Genomic DNA, 23,511 nt, shown 5'->3' with positions numbered 1-23,511 from the left:
CACCTTATTGTAGGGGAATATGTCTCCTAGTTATTCTAAAGGTTTCAAATAAAAATATTGAGTCTAAATGAGCCCAAACTCTAAAACTAGCAAGGTTTAAAATATGCCTCCGGACACAGACATTGTCCGGTACAATTTTGACAAATGTCCAATACAATCTCGGTGGGGCCGGATATTTTTGTCCGCATCTTTTAGTAAATTTAATTCTATAATTACTTTATAGTTTATATAAACATGAGATGATCTTTCATATGGTACTATATATTACAATCATGAAGTCTAATCACACTTTTATTTCAAATAATACATAAGAATTTGATACAAAGATACACTGAGCCAGAGGAAATTGTCAAGCACCATGTTAAATAAACACCAGATGTGTTGATTAGCATGAGGATTCTTAAAACCGAAAGTAGAAAAATAATAAAAGTATATAAATAATCCCTATGGCCTATTTGAATGACATAAACTATTCTTAGCTAGTTGTTAACTTGTATTGCACTTGCAGGTGAGAAAACAGCAAATTTCAGTCCTAAATTGATGGGTTTTAAATGCAATTTTTCAATTTAAAATATGGTACAAAATTTTAAATGTCCGACTCAAATTGAATTGTTCTAGACAAAATGTCCAGCCCAATTTCTGGAGTTATTTTTGATAATGAAAATAATATGCCCTTTTAAGTGTTTCAAGCTAAAAAAAATGTCAGAGTAGAATTTGATTAGAAACAAAGTTTCCTATTTGAGCTATCAGAGAAATACCATGCAGATAATCCTGTTAGTTCTGATAAAAGTTATTAGTTAAAAGAAGGTTACATGCACACTGATAAATACAAATATGTAAGCACCGGCAAGACATATAAAGCCATTATTATTCACAGGGTAATTCTAGGTACATAGAATTGCTTTGTTAGTCATTAGAAAGATTAACAGATGAAGCCAAAAAAAGTAACTTTAAGGGATTGTACAAAAAATCTAGGTGTTTAATGACGTCACTAAGTGCAAAGATAAAGCATATTTAGCAATTTGTGACGTCATCAAACACTTATTATTGCGGAATTGCAGGAAACACTACATCTGTATCAGTGTTACAAATACACATAAAATTTAGAAACATCTTTACAATCTTTTTAATATTTCCAACTACTGTATATCACTTTAATGTTATTTAGTCACAAGAAATAATTGCAAAGCAAAAAAATAGGAACTGAATTTTAAAATCATTCATGCTTAAATATTTCCATAATTTTCACTTACAGTCTTATATATCCAAAATACCAGCATCTACAAAATACAAAATACAATTTCTATTTCTGCTTTGCATTCCTTCTTGTTCTAAACTTACATTCTAGAAAATTCTAATACATTTAGCAAATGTGCATTCAGTTCATAGTTTTGTCTTGATAATATAGTAGAAATACATTTATTCCAGCTATCACTATAAGAGAATAAGTCCAGCAAAAAGATATTTGTGTATATTTGGATCTAGATCAAAACAAAAACACGGGTCTACTTCACTTTGGGTTGAATTATTAGTAAATGAACTATATCAGTCAGACTTATACTGACTTCAGTACTACAGTACAACGTAAAACTAAAGTAGATTTCTAGGGTTTACGTTTTGAGTTCGACCTGGATATGCACAAATATCTTTGCTTGCTTTATTGTGTTGCTAGAGTTTTTAACTGAAAGTAAACCCGGTGGAAAAATTAGGTTTTAGAGTTTCAGATTGATAATATTAATGCAGTGTAAATGCATGCTTTCCTTAACTAAAACCTCTCTTACATTACAAATAGTATCTGTACATAACAATGCACAAAGGAATTGTTGAATTTTTCATAATATAAACATTTTTAGAAAAACTTATTTTATATATCATTCAAGGAGGTGGTCTCATAATGGTTTAAGATCTAATCCAATGAAATCATAATGCTGCATTTATAAACTTCCATGATACAAGAAAGGTGGCCAATTCAGTCACAGTGTTAGACAAAGTTATTTTTTTCATGCATTTGATTTAGACTTGTGCATTCAATGGTACAAGCAAGATGTATCCTAGACACAAACAATAATGCAAGATCAACAGGCTTGCTTTCTAAATCCAATTGGCTCTCAATCTATCAACCCTGGGATACTGACATACAACATTATGAAAGACATTGTCCAGATTATTTTTAAAATTATTTTATTCTAAAATCTAATATCTCATCACAAATCTCTGTCTTCGCTCTGAATCGAATCAAAAATTGTATTTGCCTTAATCTAACCTTCGTGCTATGACAAAGACTTTTAAGTACACAGCAAGTTTACAATAGAACAATATGTTTAAAAATAGACTAAAGACTGAATTAATGTAGAGTTCATTTTACTCTATTTAAGTATTCCATATAATTCTATTGTTTGTTTTATTACTATTATCTTTGTATAAATGTATATATATGTTTCACTCCTGAAAGAATATTGTTTGCCAATCTTTTATTATTTCATTTTACTTTATATTTTTAAAACTGTGGGCCTACTATCAAACTGTTGCAAGAATTTTCTAATCTATCTACTTTACTTTCATAAAGAGATCAGCGCATGACCACAGAAGTTACTAATTCAATAATGCACGAGATTTGTACAGTATATGTACAGTTATATTTTAACATCATATAGATAATAAACTGACATAAAAGAAATGTAACATGCTAAAAGAAATTGTAAAGCGCCATTTCTTTTTTAAAAAGATTTATTTTTTCCATTCTGACCTCCTTTCTGTTGTTGTTTTGGTGTACTGGTAATAGTAAAACAATAGATATTCAAATAGTCACATATTTCAATACAAACATGAGTGGAATACTTTATTAGATCAAACAAACACCATATCTGAAACAATACAAGAAAACAAATTAATATATAAAGACAATAAAATGGTCTGCTATTTGAATTCATGCCAGAAATGGAACTTTGGAGATTTCAAGCAACTTTCTCTGCCAAAATAACAAGCACAAGGCTTTAGCTGCAAGTACACAAACTTTTTAGGTCAACACTTTTTGTCAAATTTCTCGTATACCGGTGCTCCTGTGACAAGATTATCACGTTTCTGACAGGATTTTGAACATCAAACAAGTTTGATATTAGTCGCCAATTTTTTTCTCATCTATTATTTTCTTGGTGTGACTGCACTTAGACAAGACAAAACTCCAACAGAGCATCATCATCATCCAATCAGACTGATTTTCACTTTAATTGCATGATCATGTCATGATTATAGAGAATACAACAGACTGACGATTTTCTCTTGACAATCTAGTCTGAAATAAAGATTGTCGTCCCACACCATTCGTGTACCCACAGCATAATGTACCTAGTCAATTTCAACATCTAACGCAACTGATATACCTATCACTTAATTTGATTGGTGAAAGATCCAAAATATTGTGTGATATCAATTATGTATGGATCAAATATTGTAATCTAACCTACACCACACCATTACATAACGCATGCTGTGTTTGGTTAAAGTGTGTAATGACATTGTAATTGAGGAATTAGTGTGCTGTCTAAAGGGTTTATGAAACTGAAATAATTCTTGAAGCCTCTGGATGTCTTAGGACACTAAATGTTGTCAATAGTTTGAAATGTATACTTACAAAACACAGCCATAAAACTATATATTCATTTATGATACAATTAAAATATTGATTTAAAAATAACATTCCAGGGCCTATTAACCCTAAATCAAACAATTCCATTTCACTTTTTGTCATGTGGGCAACCTAAAAATATAAATATGTGAATGACTTTGAATACTGTAAAATAATAAGACAATAAAAAGTTCTAGATGCATAGTAGAAAAGAAAAGGAAATGCAATACAGGCAAGAAATTATTCAATATTTTGTGACAACAAGTTAAATAGGCTACAGACAGAATCACTAGCCTTTTTGTGGGACTTTGGAGTTTGTTATCGTAATGTCCCTTTTTTTTCGAATTTTACACACCTTCCTGAGCCTAGACTGCAGTAGTTGCAGCAACCTTTACAATTCCCTAGGCTCTAAAAGGCGCATTTTTGCGTCGATTTTCTGCAGACTTTCATTTTTAGAAAGTGTCTGTAATTTCTGATATGGTAGCAGTTGCAGAATTACGAAATTCGAAAATTTGTCGCTCACTTTTTTCGATCAAATTTTGCACTTTTTTTGCAACTTTTTTGTTTTTGCATCGATTGATCTGAAATTTAAAATGCAAAGAGACATCACTAAAGTAAATAACATGTAACTGTCAAATATTTAAATTTACTTCCTATTTTAAACGGGGAATCAATTGAAAGTACAATCCACTTCCGGTCCTATAACTTCCAGTGTAATTTAAATAGATCAACAAAATTTATGCTGATCGTAAGTAAATGTATTACAAAAAAAACGAAGGAAAAAAAATCCAGACCGGAAGTGATACTTCAGCCGCATTATTGATAAAACACATTTTTGTAAAACTCAAAATGGGGCCTCAGGGTAAATGTTGATATGCTCAAATGTGATGTGTATGTATTATACAATCGATTGTGCAAAAAACGTAGCGAGCCGAATTTTGAATTTCGCTTTTGCTTTTTTGCAACTTTTGCAACTTTAAACGCTCATACCAAGTGACCTTGACCTTTGATGACCTTGACCTTTTACCTCCGACATGTACTTCCGATTTTTTAGCAACTTTGGACTGCTCTAGCACGTGACCTAATTTACTTAGAGGGTTAATTTTTTCGGTTTCCTAATGTGCTTCTCATGCACTTTACATTGATATATAACAATCGAAAAATGAAATTCGTGATTTTTTCAAATTTGAAAGTTTTTTTTTTACAATATTTGTGTCTCTTTGAGCTTGGTGTGTGTATATCTTATGACCTATTAGATGTAGAACCTTTAAATTTAGAATACAACTAGACACTTTAAATATGAATTCACCTATGACAAAAAAATTAATGTGGGCGTGGCACATCCAGGTTGAATTACTAATTGTTTACATTTAGGGACAGGGGCATAAATCGCTTCAAAAAGGAACTTTGCACACAATCACCTCATCCTTTTGGCCAGTTTGTGTTAACAGCTCAGTTGTTTCAGCTTTATAGTTCCACAAAAGAAACAGGTTTTAAAATTTGGATATTTTCATATTTTCATTTTGATTTTGACCTTTTTTGACTTTTGTTGAACTATATCTTTTGACCTGTATGATGTAAAAGCTTGAAATTTGGAACACAACATAACATTTTGAATATCAATTAACCTATGCAAAAAAAATTGAGGTAGGCGTGTTAAATTACTCATTATTGACATTTTTGGCCAGAGGCATAACTCGCAAAGTATATATTTCTTAAAAATGGAAGTTTGAAAATAATTACTTCATGTTTTGAGCCACTTTGTCTTAGAAGGTCAGTTGTTTCAGCTTCATAGTTCTAAAAAAGGAACAGGTTTTGGAAATTCAAATTTTCAATTTTTGACCTTGACCTTTGTTGACCTTGGCCTTTGTAGGATTAAATGTCATTGGCATTGGCTATCTATATATACTTTTATATTTGCTGTCCTATGTCAACTTCCGGTTTTATAGCCGTGTGCAATTTGAAATTTTGATGACTGATATCTCTTGATCTTGACCATTTTAGACCTTCTCCTTTACAGGATCAAAGGTCACTGATCTTGGCTATCTGCTGATACATTCATTTGTGAGGCCTGGCTTCTACTTTCGATATTGGAATCTTCTAAATGATGATAATTTCTCAACTTGACCTAATTAACGTCGAAGGTTGATTGTTCCAGGGTCTTTAGCTAATTGCTACATTTGCAAAGTCCCACTCTGTGCCACGTGTGGCTCTAGTTTTTTTTTGCTTTTGCTTCTATGGCTTATCGTGAATAGCCTATAGCACACATAGTATCAATCTAATTACCATCTTTTTCTTTTTCATTTACATGTTGAGCCACAGTTACTAATTATACATATGCTAAAATCAAATGCCAAAACTGATTTTTGTTCACATAAAGTCTTTATAAAGTGGCTAATTAATGAATCTTCAAATAATCTTAAAAATATTTATAAGTCAAGGCAAAATCTCAAAAACAGTTCATCAAATTATCATCTAATTAAAACATGAACAATGTCTCATCCGATTATTACCAATTTCAAACTTGACTGAGATCTCATCAGTATATACATGCATACCAGGTTTCATCAAGATCAGATAAAAAATGTAGCTTTTATTGTGCATACAAGCCAAATTTGTCAAGGGCAATAACTTTGAGACCTTACTACACTATTTTCATAGAAATGTGATGTTTCACTTTCACAATTCAGCTTTATGTATTTCTAATAATGCTGACTTTGACACTAACTATATTGAATTGAGATGAATGAATAAGTCAAGTCTATTGAAAAATCGCTACTATTTAACTGTTATGAGTATTATTACAATTAATAACTTGATAGACATCATCTTTGAATTGGTACAAACCAACTACTCCAAAGTGAAAGGCATCTGTTCAAAAGTATTAACTGTTCAGCACTAGATGAATGTGAATGGACTGACTGATGGTTAGTGTGGCGAAAATATTCCCAAACTTGTGGGTGTATAAAAATACAAATTCTTTGATTACTCACAACAAGCTTATTGGTAACTTTAGCTGCCAGCAGACCAAAACTGAGTAAATATAAAGCTGGGTATTGATGATAAATAAAAGTTGGGGATTTATTCTGTATGATTATTTCTAATATAAGGACTAGAGATATTGGAAAAACTGGAAATATTGTACTAGTGCCCTGAAAGAAAGGATTGAAAACTTGTAACTAAAATTGTCCTTTTTTAAGACATGTGGTGATTGGTTATGAAAAAAGAAAGTTTGAAATGCATATTCTTGCCAAATATGTACTTTGATTGGAAATAGGGAAAACAAATAAAATCTACAATCCCAACATGGAGGAATCCAAGTCGAGAAATGAAACGAATGGGACTTCTTTTCTGCATCTACTAGACTAATGAAGTCAAGCAACGCCATAAATTAAACATGAAGTACCGTACCGAAGAAGATTTGACCTAGTTTTAACCAGTTCCCCACAAACTGTTGGTAAAAATCAGAAATCATACCCGTGCAACCTTGAAAATATACTTAATAATGAATTGTCTAAAAGCCAAATTTGAAGGGTTTCAATAAGTCAAGGGCAATAACCCTAAAACCGATCATTCAATCATTACCAAATTCGAAATATATATACATGCATACTAAATTTCATGAAGATGGGATAAAACTGTAGTCTCTATCATGCCTACAAGCCAAAGGGCAATAACTCTGAAACCGTTCATCTGATCATTACCAATTTCAAACTTGACCGAGATCCCATCAATACATATATGCATACAAAGTTTCATCAAGATCAGATCAAAACTGTTGCTTCTATCGAGCCTACAAGACAAATTTGACGCGTTTTTACTAAGGGCAATAACTCTAAAACCGTTCATCTGATTATTACTAATTTCAAACTTGACCGAGATCCCATCAATACATATATGCATACCAAGTTTCATCAAGATCAGATTAAAACAGTTGCTTCAAGACAACAAGACAAATTTGACGTGTTTTTACTAAGTCAAGGGCAATAACTCTAAATCCGTTCATCTGATTATTACCAAATTTCATGACCGAAATCGCATCAATATATACATGCATACCAAGTTTCATCAAGATCAGATAAAAACTGTAGAAATGTGTACAGACTGACGGACACCGGCAACGGCAATATATGGCCACATTACCATGTGGACGTATAAAAACAATTCAGGTGGATAATCAGATCAAGTCATCCATGATAAATTTTGTGTTGACCTCTGCCGAGTTCTCCGATAAAATTTTGTCAACAAGTTGACATGTCGAGGAATTGACTGGTATTCATTGTCCTGTCCAAATGACATTTTCCATGTTAATCCTTTCAAAATGGGGAGACGGGGTAGAAAAATTGAAGGTCAATTTATGCTGGTCGATTACTGGGGTTGAACACTGTAATTCACACAGCCTCTGCAGCTCCCAAACGAAAGTCAAGAAACAAGAGTCTATTGTATCTAACCCTACTCTAACCATGGGTAGCTTGCCAGGCAAGGTAACATACGCCCACTGGCAGCTGTCAGAAATGATAATTGAGTCTTAAAAGTAACCAAAATATGAATTTTCTCATTTCAAAGATCTTCATAATGTATTTTTAGTGTGAATTGTTTTCATATATATATATATTTACTGTCAGTTATTTATGCTGAGTTTTTCACATTTTCAAAATCAGTAACAATAACCCCAAATACATCAAATTAAATTATCAAATTACACTGCTCTGATGTCTTAAATCTTTTAAGATATTTTATCAGTCAAGGACAACAGTTTATCTAAATATAGCTAATAGAGTGAAAATGTGAACGGACAGACCGACGGACCGACAAGGTGATTACAATATACGCCCATCTTATGTGTGGATGTATAAAAACCAAAATCAAAGATAGCTTGCCAGGCAAGGTAACATATGCCCACTGGCAGCTGTCAGAAATGATTGAACACGAGTTGCACAATATAGCTAATAGAGTGAAACGTCAAGGTCAGACACGATATTTCAGTGAAAAATTATCCGATCATCATGAAAATCGTTAGGGATCATCTTCATAATAACATTGACACACAAAATCAAAATCAAAAGAATCTATAAAGAATTGTAGCCTGTAGAGTGAGCACGAGTTGCACAATATAGCTGATAGAGTGAAATATCAAGTCAGACGCGATATTTCGGTGAAAAATTATCCGATCATCACGAAAATCAATAGGGATCATCTTCATAATGACATTGACACACAAAATCAAAATCAAAAGAATCTGTAAAGAATTGTAGCCAGTAGAGTGAGCATGAACCAAATGTGAATGGACGGACCGACGGACGGACGGACCGACCGACGGACGGACCGACACTGTGATTACAATATATAGCCATCTTATGTGTGGGCATATAAAAAACTTATCAGAGATCAGACAAAGTCACTCAGTTTGCAACTGGATGTCATATTGTCTTGACCGCCATTTTCATAAAATATCAGGTATGATTTCAAACTAAGCCTTTTTTTAATTCTTACCGCCACAGTAGAACCATTTCTGCCTATTCCACCTTTCATTAAAATAACTGAAAAATTGTTATTAAGCTGTAATATTGCTCCTCCTATACTAATGTAGATGGGTATAAACTTTAAACTTCCGAACACCGGCACCTGCAATATACATCATTTTATCATGATCTATCAAACATCAACTGTGTTTTTCAAACTATGTGCAAGTAGAAGTCATCTGAGTTTTGTTTTATCTTTATTCTGTTTGTTGTTACTGAAAATATTCTGATTTAATTCAGTTAAACATTATTATATTAATAAATGTATGCATTTTAAATCAACCAAACATTTTTTTACATAAAAGGGGATAAATTAGTTGCATGATGCATACTAACTTGTGTGAAGACAGTGTGTGCTTAATCTGAATCTCTGATAATATTCCTTGATGAATTACAGTCACAAGTTGTTGTTAAAAAAATATCCAATAGGAAAAAGAAAATAAATCAATTAATGTTAGACAAAGATGCAAAGATTACTTACTGGCAACTCCCAAATATGTTCACCAAATATACCAGTTATAAAATATAAACCAATTATTGCAACTTGCCCTTCTGTTACATCAATTCTGAAATAATCATTTCAAATCAAATATTGTACTTTAAACTTATATAATAATTTCTTCACTAAACGATATACATACTTTAAGTAGGAGTTACTTTCAATACTTTCAATACTATCAATAAATATATCTAATGCTACTGATGCTGAATACAGATTTTCAACTTGCATGACCAGCAAATTATTATCATTTACTGAAGTTGTTGGTCAATGAGTTCAATTCAAATCATACGAAAATGACACACACAAACGTAGTTCACAGCCACTTTGAATCACGAACTCGACTAAATAAAGCTATTGTATTTCAACAAAGCTTTAAAATCACATTTAAAGCCATGTCTTAAAGCCTTGGTTAAAATATTATATCAGCATTCAAAAAATTTGACTTATTGAGTCCAGGATGAGATTTAAAATGGCTGTGAACTACGGTAGTGTAATTTATTTCCAGGTCAGCATCTTATGAAGTGTAGTATGCAATTCACATGTGTAATATCATAGAAGTGAAAGGGAAATAGTGTCTATGACCAAAACTGTCCACTTCAACATACAGCAGGTAAAAAAACTAGAAACTATCATTATGTAAAATACAAAGAAAGCTTGCCAGGCAAGGTAACATACGCCCACTACCAGCAGTAAGAAATGATACGAAAATATTTAGTGTCTTAATAATGAATTTTCAAATTATCATCTATAAGTCAAGGCAAAAACCTGAAACAGTCCATAAAATTATCATCAAATTCAAACATGAACATTGTCTCATCACTGTACACACAAGGGCAATTACACTGAAACGGTTCCTCCAATTATTACCAATTTCTAACTTGACCGAGATCTCAATAATATATACATGCATCTAGTTTCATCAAGATTGGATAAAAACTGTAGACTCTATCGTGCCTGCATTCGACAAGTTTTTACTAAGTCAAGGGCAATAACTCCGAAACCATTCATCTGATTATTACGAAATTTCAACCTTTACTGAGATCTCATCAATATATACAAGCTTACGAAGTTTCATCAAGATCAGATAAAAACTGTAGTCTCTATTGTGCCTGCAAGCCAAATTTAAGGCGTTTTTACTAAGTCAAGGGCAATAACTCTAAAACCGATCATCCGATTATTACTTATTTCGAACTTGACCAAGATCTCATCAATACATACATGCATACCAAGTTTCATGAAGATAAGATAAAAACTGTAGCCTCTATCTCGCCTAGAGTCAAGTGTAATAACTCCGAAACCATTCATCCGATTATTAACAATTTTGAACTTGACTGAGATCTCATCAATATATATACGTGCATACCAAGTTTCATCAAGATCAGATAAAAACTGCCCATATTCATGTGGGCTTGAAAAAACTGTAGTCTCTATCGTGCCAACAAGCCAAATTTGACACGTTTTTATTAAGTCAAGGGCAATAACTCTGAAACCAGTCATCCAATTATTACCAATTTCGAACTTGATCAAGATCTCATCAATTTATACATGCATACCAAGTTTCATCAAGATCTGATATAAACTGTAGCCTATAACACACCTACAAGAAATGTGAATGGACAGGACAACGACAATATACAATGATCTTTGTATTATGATTAACCAGATTGTATATATTGTCATCATTGTACATCACAACTACATCAAAACTGTTATCATTGCTATACTTACTTGCCAAATTTCAGAGTTCCTGAAACATAGGTCTGCCAATGTGCACAATAAAATAGAAATGAAGCTGAAGCAATTTCGAACATCATCCAATTAGGTTGATTTCCTAACTTTAAGGCAATGCAGGTTCCCATCAACACAAAAACTGAAAGACAAATTATATATAATTATATGAGAACATTAATATCTATATTTTTGTAAAGGTTAAAAAGAACTAGACAACCGGTTTCTAAATTTTATCTTAACTGGACAAACAAATATCAAGAAAACTGTATCTCCTTCATAATAATTGAATGTTTCCAGAAAAAGTCTTCTCAAGTTTTTAGATTTTATCATTAAACATCAATATGTGAGAGCTTAGATATGTTTTACATTTATAAATTATATAGGTTATATCATTACACCAGTCTTGATTAAACATAGTCTTTGTAGCAGATCAACCAAGAGTTCATTAAACCAAGATAAGCAAAACACAAGTAGCTATTAAACAAGATTTAATAAGATAGCTTACCAATATACGCCCACTGGCAGCTTTGATTTTGAATAAAAACATTTAGCAGTACAGTAATAATCACCAGTATGAAATATTCAATACACTTCTTTTGAACTCCTTAGGGCGATACTCAATAATACTGAGTATGAGTTCACTCTCATACTAAATATTTTCTGATTTTCAATAGGGTTTATCCTTGGGTGATAGCAAACACTCACGCCAAGTTTCATCAAAATCTGTCAAGAATTGTGCCATCTAGAGTCTTTACGAGCTAAGAATTGAACGAGTTTTCAAGAACAAGGGCAATAACTCATACTTAATATTTTTAGATTCTTCTTATTTTCAATAGGGGTCATCCTTGGCTGATTACTAACACTCACACCAAGTTTCGTCAAAATTTCTCAAGAATTGTCCCTTCTACAGTGATAACGAGCTAAATATTGAACGGTTTTCAAAAACAAAGGGCAATAACTCATACTAAATATTTTTCAGTTTTTCTGATTTTTAATAGGTTTTATCCTTGGGTGATAACAAACAACCATACCAAGTTTCATCAAAATACATTAAGAATTCTGCCTTCTAGAGTGTTTACGAGCTAAAAATTGAACGTGTTTTCAAGAACAAGGGCAATAACTTATACTAAATATTTTTTGATAGTTCTGATTTTCAATAGGGTTCATCCTTGGGTGATTACCAACATTCATAGCAAGTTTTGTCAAAATCAGTCAAGAATTGTGTCTTGTAGAGTGTTTATGAACAATTGTGGATGGACGAACGGAGATGGGTTACAGCAATATACGTCCCCCATTTCATGTGGGCGCATAAAAATTAGGTTGGCACCAGACAAGATAATGCTATGGATGCAAATTTTCTGTCTTAATGTAGGAAATTTTGATCATATTAAATAGTTGATATTGGCCCATCTAATAAATATACTGTATTTACAAACTGATTTGGGTTGAAAGTTTGACATACCAGTGGACACTGAATCACAGCCATGATCAAACAATTCACCCAGTGGTGAGTTAGTTTTTGTTCTTCTAGCTTGTTTACCATCTATAGCATCTAATGACTGATATATAAACAATCCTAGACCACATAGAATGTATGCCCAGCCTGGCACCTGAAAATATAAATCAATATTTTCTTTATTCATTTTCACTCAATTTATTTATCCTTCAGTCCTTCATTTTCCATTTAGAGCATAATAGAATGAGTTTAAAGACAATTTAGAAATGAATATTGTACCATTTATTAGAGGCATTATCCTTTATGCCACAAATCACTTAGCTTGTTTCAAGTTGAAATTTTCAAGAGAAAAAGGCAAGGCCCAAATATTCACAGTACTATCAAAGATTGATTATGAAGTTAGGCCCAATCGTGTATAACAATGTCCACATACTATTGACATACATGTGTCAATGAAAAATAGCGGTTGTCAATCGTAATACACACATCAAGTCATCTGGGCAGTTGACAAGAGCTATCAATAAATTAAATACTGCAAGAGCTTTATTCTCAAGCTAAAGATTGAACAATATTGAACCTATTTTTAAGAACAAGGGCAATAACCCATATTAAATATTTTCAGAAATTTTGCTTTTTGATACAGTCAAGTAACCTAATTTCGTGGAAACCTATTATTCGTGGATTTCCGGAAAGGATTAATAATTTACATGAGCGACCTTGCGCGACCTCCGCATTAGTTTGTTTTAATAAACATGGGTTTTCTCTACAATATCAGCTTGTAGAATGAATCCATTAGTTTCAAGCAAGGTAAAAAGTATTAATGTATACTTTGACAAATACAAAATGGCGGATTTCAGTTATTACCAAACTTCACCATTTTTTATCGGACGAATTTCCTTATAATCCCAAGCGGTAATCGGAATTCCAAGTGTCGTCTGCTAGAATGTAGTCCAACGAATGAAGTCACGGGATCAACTAGCGGATTCCGTGTCAGCAGAAAATTTCTATGGAACACAAAGTGGATCATATTCTTATGTTGTTTCAGTGACTTTTAGCAATAAATCACGCTACGTATCTTATTTTTGTCAGTCACAATTTTTTTTTTAAATCGTGCTTCTTTGAAGGAATTGTCACTGGTTATAATGAATTGATATTAAAGATAAATACTAAGAGAAGTTAATTATACCACCTGGTATCCATACAACGTGTTTTTCTAGACTTATTTATAGATCAAACATTGTACACGAAAATAGGTGACGCATTCTGCCGCCGTTCCCGAGTTGGTTGCTCATGAAATATGGGTCAAAGTGAAGGATTCATTAAAAATATCTGAGGAAACATCCAAGACATAAATTTTTTTTTTCGTTTTTTTTTAACTATGACGAAATTCAGTGTTGAATCCTTATATCCACGAAAATAGGTTACACCACTGTATATTTGGCAGTACCAGTAACAATCACCATTATGAAATATTCAACCTTCAGTCAAACACTTCTTTTAAACACTTAGGGGCCGATACTGAATAATATCACCAAGTTTTGTGCCTAATAATGTTTTTGAGCTAAAAATTGAACGCATTTTCAAGAACAAGGGCAATTACTCATGCTAAATATTTTTCGATTTTTCTGGTTTTCAATGGTGTTAATCCTTGGGTGATAACCAACACTCATGCCAAGTTTCGTCAAAATCCATGAAGAATTGGGCAATAACTCATACTAAATATTTTCGATTTTTCTGATTTTGAATAGGGTTCATCGTGGGTTATTACAAACAAACATACCAAGTTTTGTCAAAATGGTCAAGAATTGTGCCCTCTAGAGTGTTAACGAGCAATTGTGGACAGACCGACGGACGGATATGGGTGACAACAAAATAGGGCCCCCATTTCATGTTGGCATATAAAAATTGAACACTTTTTCAAGAACAAGGGCAATAACCCATATCAAACATTCTTTTATTTGTCTGATTTTCAATAGAGTTCATCCTTAGAGGGATAGTTAAGAGGTTTTCTAGCCTTTTTATCTGTATAGGGGACACCTTTGACTTCTATTGGGACATTCCAATTCATCGTTCGATGCCTGTGGGTCCTACAATTCCAGAAAGATTTAACCAGAAATGATCAAGACCCCTACCAAAATGGGAAATTCTTAACTTAAAATTGCCAACTCATTCACATGTTGCTTCACTGTTGCCTTATAACTTCATCTTATATTGATTAGTTTTAACAGAATGGAAAAGTTGTATGATACTAACATGTGCAAATTAGGTCTAGAAAGGAACAATTGACGGATTTTGATGAAACAAACGAAGAATTGGAATGTCAAATTTTATCAAAATCTATCAAGAAGCCAGCTCTCTATCATGTCCACAACACATTTTCAAAAAAAAGCTTGCGAGGCAAGGTAACATACACCCACTACCAGCTGTCAGAAATGATATCAAATTCTGTACTGGCTTAATAATGAATTTTCTAATAATCTTAAAAACACCTATAAGTCAACGAAAAACCCTGAAACAGTTCATCAAGTTATCATCGTATCAAAACATGAACAAGGTCTCATTGATAACGCTTATTACCAATTTCGAACTTGACTGAGATCTCATTAGTATATACATGCATACCAAGTTTCATCAAGATCGGACAAAAACTGTAGTCTCTATTGTGTCCAGGGCTGTTTATTGTAGAAATTGTCAATTTTTTTTTTTTTCGAAATTTACCCATCTTCCCGTGCTTAGTTGCAGCAACCTTTCCAATTCCCTAGACCTTCGTAGTGGCAACGTGTTCCTTAAATATATATTGGATCATTTTTGCAAAGCCGGAAATGCCACAGTTCAACATGTGCAAAAAAGTCGAATATTGGCTCTAGAAGCTGCATTTTTGCATCGATTTTCTTCGGGTTTTCATTTTTACAATCTACCTGTAATTTCTGACCTGATAGCACTTGAAAAATTAAGAAATTCGAAAATGTGTAGCTCACTTTTTTCCATCAAATTTTAAAATTTTTTAGCAACTTTTTTGTTTTTGCATCAATTGATCTGAAATTTTAAATGCAAAGAAACTTTACTAATATTAATAGCATGGTACAGTCAAATTGTGTACATCATTTCCGCTTTTAAACAGGAAAGCGACTGAATTTCAAATCTACTTCCGGTTGAATAACTTCCGGTGTAATTTATGTAGGTCAACAAAATTTAGCTGATCTTTAGCAAATAAAATTCTACGGCTGATTTTAAAATAAAATCCATTCCGGCAATGATACTTTGGTATTGACCTTTATTGGATGAAAGTTCATTGACCTTGGCTATCAGCTGATATTTTCATATTTGACCTCCGACATCTACTTTCGGTTTTATGGATGTTTGAATACCGCCAACTTTGGACTGCTCTAGTATGGGGCCTAATTAACCATGAAGGTTAATTTTTTCAGATTCTTAATGTGCTTTCATGCTCTTTCCAGTGATATATAACAATCGTTTTTTTAAAGCAAAATTGAATTAGGTGATTTTTTTCAAATTTGCGTGTTTTTTACAATATTTCTGTCTCTTTGAGCTTGGTGTATGTATATCTTGTGACCTACTCGATGTAGAACCTTGATATTTGGAATACAACTAGACACTTTGAATAGGAATTCATCAATGACAAAAAAATCGAGGTGGGCGTGGCACATCCGGGTTGAATTACTAATGTTTACAACAGCTCAGTTGTTTCAGCTTTATAGTTCCACAAAAAGAACGGGTATTAACATTTGGATATTTTCATTTTTTCGATTTTGACCTTTGTTGACTTTTGTCGACCTATATCTTTTGACCTGTATTATGTAAAAGCTTGAAATTTGGAACACAACATAACATTTTGAATATCAATTAACCTATGCAAAAAAAATTGAGGTGGGCGCGGCACATTCGGGTTAAATTACTCATTATTGACATTTTTGGCAAGGGGCATAACTCGCAAAGTATACATTTGTTCAAAATGGAACTTTTTACACAATTACCTCATGTTTTGAGCCACTTTGTCTCAGAATTTCGGTTGTTTCCGCTTCATAGTTCAAAAAAGGAAACAGATTTTTGAAATTCAAAATTTTCAATTTTTGACCTTGGCCTTTCTAGGATCAAATGTCATTGGCATTGGCTATCTATTTATACTTTTATATTTGCTGTACTAGGTCCACTTTCGGTTTTATAGCCGTGTGCAATTTGAAATTTTAATGACTTATATCTCTTGATCTTGAACTTTTTAGACCTTCTTTAGCAAATTGCTACATTTGCAAAGTCCCACTCTGTGCCACTGTGGCTCAAGTTTTTTTTTTCAAAATTTACACACTTTCCTGTGCTTAGAGTTCCATAATTCGTGCATACAAGCCAAATTTGACATATTCCTTAGAAAGTCAAGGGCAATAACTGCGAAACCATTCATCGGATTGTTACTAATTTCAAACACTACTGTGATCTCATAAAGAATACATGGGTAATTATTCCGAAACCATTCATCCAATTATTACCAATTTCGAACTTGACTGAGATCTTGTCCATATATACACCAAGTTTCATCGAGATTGGATAAAAACTGCACCCTCCATCATGCCTACAAGCAAGGGCAATTATTATTATCAAATTGTCCTAAGAGAAACTAAAATTGAAGTTTGTCCTAGCGTGAACTCAAATTGTAATTGGAGCCTGTCCTAGGACAATTTTAAATTTAACTTAACCGAAATTGTAATTTAACTAGGACTGTTGTTTGTCTTGTCTTGTAATATTTTGATTTTGTATTATATTGAAAAATGAATAACAAATTATATTTAAAAAAGGCACTTTATTCATATATAAAACATAATAAATATCACTAAATTCTGGCATAAAATAAAAACTTAACATCACAATATATAGCACATAATAGCTCATAAGCACAATATAACATCACAATGTAAATGTAAATTACATTTAGTAGCAATATTAGCACATTACATTACAATACAAAAGTCCACATAGTTCACATCACCCTCTGTTTTGACACACACCTACAGTTGAAGTATGACATTTGGTTGAGCAAGCAAGTCCTGCACATTTACACCGACAATGATTAGTTACACAACTGCCCTTGCAGGAATATACAGTTTGTTCATAACAAGTTGTGATGCCACTCTTCTTGGTATTCCGAACTTTGCAAAGTAAAAATTTTCCAAATTTTCAAGATCAAGGGCAATAACTCATTAAATATTATTCCATTCGTCTGATTTTGAATAGGGTTCATCCTTTGGTGTTTTCAAACACTCACACCAAATTTTTCAAAATCCATAAGCTACAGATAGACAGACAGAACGATTGAATTGAATTTGAGTTTTTTGGCAATTGGATTTGTCAACTTTTCATTTATCCATGATATGCACAATATGTATATATTCATCATGAATTATTATATTTTCATTTAACACTACAGCGATTATTCATTTACTTCAGATAATCTATATTCAAATTACACAGTTAGCAGAATTATTCAAATTAATAACAAATAATTACTGGTACAACAGATTTTGTACAATTCACAAATTGAAATTTTGTTTTTGTGTACTTTTCATTTTTAAATGTTATCTACATTCTACCCGCAGCCATCGTAAATAGTCCACTAGATGAAGCAAAATTATCAGAATTCTAATAAAATAGCTTGCCAGGCAAGGTAAACATATGTCCACACAGCAGCTTTGTTAAATTTTTAGACTCAATAAGGAGAAACAAGAATCATAATGATTAATCTGTCAAGTTTCTATTCAATATTTCAATAAAAAAGTAATCAACTCCTTACTCAATACTTTATCAATTGTAATTTTGAGAATTTTTGCTTTTTAATAGGGTTCATCCTTGGGTGATTCTACCACAATATATTTGGCAGTACAGTAACAATCACCAGTATGAAATATTCAACTTTCAGTCATACACTTCTTTTGAACTCTTTAGGGCGATACTGAAAATATTGAGTATGAGTTATTGCCCTTGTTCTTGAAAACGTGTTCAATTTTTAGCTTGTGAAAACAATAGTAAGGTAAATATTCAACCTTTGACGCGGTACTAAATAAAAGTTTTGTCAAAATCCGGCAAGAATCACGCCTTTTAGTGATCGAGAGCTAAAATTTGAAAGCGTTTTCAAATAATTTTTTTTGATTTTCAATAGGGTTCATCCATTGGATATAATAAACAATTTCAACAAGTTTTGTCAAAATCTGTCAAGAATTGAGCCTTCTAGTTCTAGAATGTTTATGAACTAAAAATTGAACGCGTTTTCAAGAACAAGGGCAATAACTCATAGTAAATATTTTTCAATTTTTCTGATTTTCAGTAGGGTTTATCCTTGGGTGATAACAAACACTCAGGCCAAGTTTCGTCAAAATGCCTTCTAAGATTGGGGCTAAACATTGTTCTCAAGAACAGGGGCAGTAACTCCTACTAAATATTTTTCAATTCTTCTGATTTTTGATACGGTTCATCCGTGGTTGATAACAAACACTCACACCAAGTTTCGTCAAAATCCTTCGAGAATTGTACCTTCTAGAGTGTCTATGAGCTAAAAATTGAATGAGTTTTCAAGAACATGGGCAATAACTTATAAATACTAAATATTGTTTGATTCATCTGATTTTCAATAGGGTTCATCCTCGCACAAATGGATAAGCTTGGTTGAGTAGTGTCTGTAATGGATGTAAAATAGGCACAATTTGGCATCAGAGAACATCTAAGTCCCGAAATGTTCCGCCTGCGGCACACTATTCAAACAATTTATGGTCAAATGACAAGAAGACCACTAGTTCATTTTGCGACCCATCTCCACTCACAGAAGCGACACGTAGCGAATTTAATCCTTCGCAAATTTTTGCTGGAAATTTAAATTTAGGTCATATAGGCCTTTAGGCCTAACCGTTTATCATATCAGTCTGTACAATATCATTTATCTCATAGACACTTGATCGATATGAGGAACAGTGTTTATAAAATACAATTATGGGGAAATATGAATTCCACATTCCAATGGTAAATTCGAAAATGTAGTCGCCGACAAAATCTGAACTCACAAGGAAAATAAAACTCGCCACAGTCAGATAGCTAAACATTTGCTGTCAATTCGCAACTATCAAGTCTCGAATATCTTGTCGGAGGAACCATGACACCGGAATGACGGACATGGGCGACGACAATATACCCAACCCCATTTCATATAGGCGTATAAAAAAATGCTTACAATAGGTTTTATCAAAATTCATAGAAAATTGTAGCTTCCATAGTGCCTACAAACAAATTTTGATGTAAATTTACTAAATCAAGGGCAATAACTCAAAATCTGTTCACGCCAAGTTTCATCAAAATCAGATGCAAACCGTTGTCTCTATTGTGCCCACAATAAATGTTGACAGATGGACGGGACGGCAATATACAAACACACTTTCAAGTGGACATATAAAAATGATCCATCCAGTTTCAATGTTTACTTATAATTATCTAAATCAAGCATTGAATGTGGCCTCTGTTTAAGTGTGATAACCTTATCATAGTCATTGTACACAGTTATCACATACTACCAGGAAATACTAATCACAGACCAAACACAATTTTTACATAACTACGGTCAAAGGTGAATGTCTAAGTTATCAAGTTAAAGGGACATTTTCAGGGGTTGATTTGGGCTTTTAATATATGAAACTAGTCTTAACAGAAGTACTAGAAATGTATGAAAATTGTATAATGAATAATTTCTTCATAAATACCTCAAACTATGAATTTTTCTTTTCATTTCTATATACCGTACCAGTATGTCTTTCCTATATATGGCAGAGTCCTAAAGGGATTCTAAAGAGGTTTTCTAGCCTTTTAATGCGTATTGGAAACTTTGACTTCTATTTGGGACATACCAATTCTTTGTCAAATGCCTGTGGTTCCAGCAACACCAGAAAGCGTTAACCTGAAATGGCGTAACTGTTGCAAGCGGATTCATAACCATAAAGCTAAATACCGTTGGTACACCTCAGTTACCGTAACACAGAGAACAGAAACAGTTTTGATGGCTGTCAAAAATGACAAATTTCGCTTTGGCCCTCCCACAAAAAAGGTAGATAATCGCAATCAGGACCACTTGTTATAACACACTCAGACCACTGTTTATGACACACCTAGACCACTTATTTCCAGACTGTGAATCATGCCTAAGCAAATTTTTTTGAGATTCGGACCAAGGAAATTTTGGGAGCCGCCGTGCCTCAGTAGGTTAGACGCTTCCTCGCTAACCCAAAGGTCCAAGGTTCAATCCTGGCATAGGTCAAGATGAAACCTCAATATTTTTCCCTCTGTCAGTGATGCAGGTAAGAGGGGCTGACATGGAAAAAGCGTCTAGACCTCCGGACAATAAACTGATGTCTGTTAAAGATCCGGTGCAGAATTATCGATACAGTAGAAAGTAAAATAAACGAATTGTGTCCGAAATGTGCTTGTGTGTTCACTTAATCTATTTTCCATCAACGCTACTAGCACCTGTAGAAGACATGTACAGTCTGGATAATCACCTCAAAAACAAATTATAAACAGTGTTGGCCAAATCGTTTGTCCAAATCTAATATATATAATAAGTCAATCAGTCGCATAAAATATATTAAATTTATAAGCACTGCAGGATGTTTTGATTAGCACAAGTAGTATCATAATTTCCAACTCAACATTATCAGCGTGAAAATAGGTTATGGATAGGAAGTTGATATGAAATGATGTGAAAGGGATAAATTCTTTGAATCTGGTCGGATTTTTTCTTTATCAATTTAATTAAATCTAGTGTTGAATAATATGACTAATATATTCTAATTTTACGCAATATAACAGAATTCAACAATCTTATCATTCTCCTTTTTTTGACTCCATTCAGCCAATTGCAGAAATAAAAGCAAACGTTTTACTGAAATCCATGACTGAAATCTGGCATGTTTACAGAATCTGCGTGATGTACAAGATGAGGCTTGGTCAAAATGACATGATTATAGCGCGTCAATGACAAAAGACGTCTCGATCTTCCAATCGATTCTCTTTGAATTTGTAGTAAAGCTAATTGAATTATAACTTTTCTTTCATTAAAAATCGGACAAAAAATAAGTTGAAAATGATCTAGATTTGTGTTTAGGTTACTTACAGTAATCTAATTTGGGGATTAGTACCAGATGAAATATAACAATTTTTGATATTGTAATTAATCTACAGTAGGGCTGCAACGATTCACCATTGAATCGATGAACCGCGATTCGTTCCTTCTTATCGATGCATTGCGGAAGAAAAAAAATAATCGCGATACATCGGCCCGATTCTCATAAATATAATTAACTCCCTTTAATGACTAATAGCACGGAATCCTCGCGTATTTTAGAAATTGTGTCATGTTCAAATGTTAAAGAATTGCTTTTCACGTATTAATTTATCTTGAGCATTTTTAATTTTTGTTATAAACGATGAAAAGAGAACGTATTATTATGTCAAGTGGAAGACAAACGCATGGGGACTGATACAAACTTTTTCTTTTTCCAACGTAATATGTGTTTGCATAGTCATAAAATAATTCCACGAGGCTGTATTTGATGGTTTGGGAATTTATTTATTTTTTAGAAGAAATTTGTTAGTCCTTGTGTGTAGCAAATGATGAAAACTGAATTTTGTACTTCTAAGCGTACCAAAATAATTTAAACTGTGTTAAAATGTTATTAATTATCAGTTTTCTTTTTCTTTCCCTTTTAATCAAAGAATCGTGATTTATTATCGCATAATAGTGCATATGACACAGTGTTTTTCTGTTTAAATAGAGCATTTTATCGCATGTAATGCAGACCTCATTTCATAGAAACAAAATGTTAGGAGAAAATAAAAGTCATCCAAAGATAAGTAGGCGATTCTTTCAGACAGCAATTTGATGTTGTTGACCAGATACTGTTGACACCACTGCTTACTATCGTGCTACATTTAATGTAGTACAATGCTACATATTTGATGATGTCAATAACTAACAGAATGATTCAAGTTCTTTGGACAATGAAAATACTTACGTGATGCTTTGCATCTGGGCTATAGAATACCAATATCATTGTAGTCAGTATATTGACTGCTAATCCCACACTTGTTATGGTATTTGGTGCAAGCCATAAGGGAACTTTCTCAACAAGCCACCTCCAAAATACTTGAAACCCTGGCTCCAACACAGAAGTTCCTTCAGCACTGTACTTGTGCTCAGACAGTTTTTGTAACTGATGTGTCGATAAAACGACAGTCATGATGATCAAAACACTTTAAATTAAATCAAGTCATAAATTATTCATTTCAAATATAGACGTATTTCTATTCTTAATCAGCTGTTTCATAAATCGGACTTCGTCTTGCTTTATTTTACAGGAAGTTAAATTTCCACCTGCGCACGCACATGCTTCCGTCAATTTCCGGGACATCATGGAAGATAAAGGCATTCGAATATAGGCTACACAGGCATTCGACAGTAGTCATTACAGTCTGATCCCATAAATATATAATATTTGTAGGATATCTATGGATCGGACATGTGTGACAGAGTAGAAATATGGGCTATGAAAGCGCTCGCCTGGGTGATAGAGCGACATATTTTCAGGCCTAAGCTTAAATGTGAAAATTAGTCTGATTATAGTTGAAAAGA

The 23,511-nt window shown here is 32.9% G+C and overlaps 1 protein-coding gene across 1 annotated transcript; it reads right to left on the bottom strand.

Annotated features, from left to right (window-relative positions):
- Positions 1–2,717: 2,717 nt before the first annotated feature.
- On the bottom strand, positions 2,718–23,119 carry LOTGIDRAFT_136765 (hypothetical protein; the record flags this gene model as incomplete). The annotated part of the gene is made up of 8 exons (XM_009046935.1): positions 2,718–2,864; positions 3,632–3,757; positions 6,619–6,777; positions 9,119–9,250; positions 9,629–9,713; positions 11,378–11,519; positions 12,843–12,990; positions 22,895–23,119. The coding sequence occupies 8 exons, from the start codon at positions 23,117–23,119 to the stop codon at positions 2,718–2,720; spliced, it is 1,164 nt and encodes a 387-aa protein (XP_009045183.1).
- Positions 23,120–23,511: the final 392 nt, after the last annotated feature.

This window comes from Lottia gigantea (assembly GCF_000327385.1).
Source record: "Lottia gigantea unplaced genomic scaffold LOTGIsca_109, whole genome shotgun sequence".
NCBI classification, from domain to species: domain Eukaryota; kingdom Metazoa; phylum Mollusca; class Gastropoda; family Lottiidae; genus Lottia; species Lottia gigantea.
Note: the sequence above shows the minus strand (reverse complement) of the source record. Positions and strands in the feature narration are given on the sequence as shown.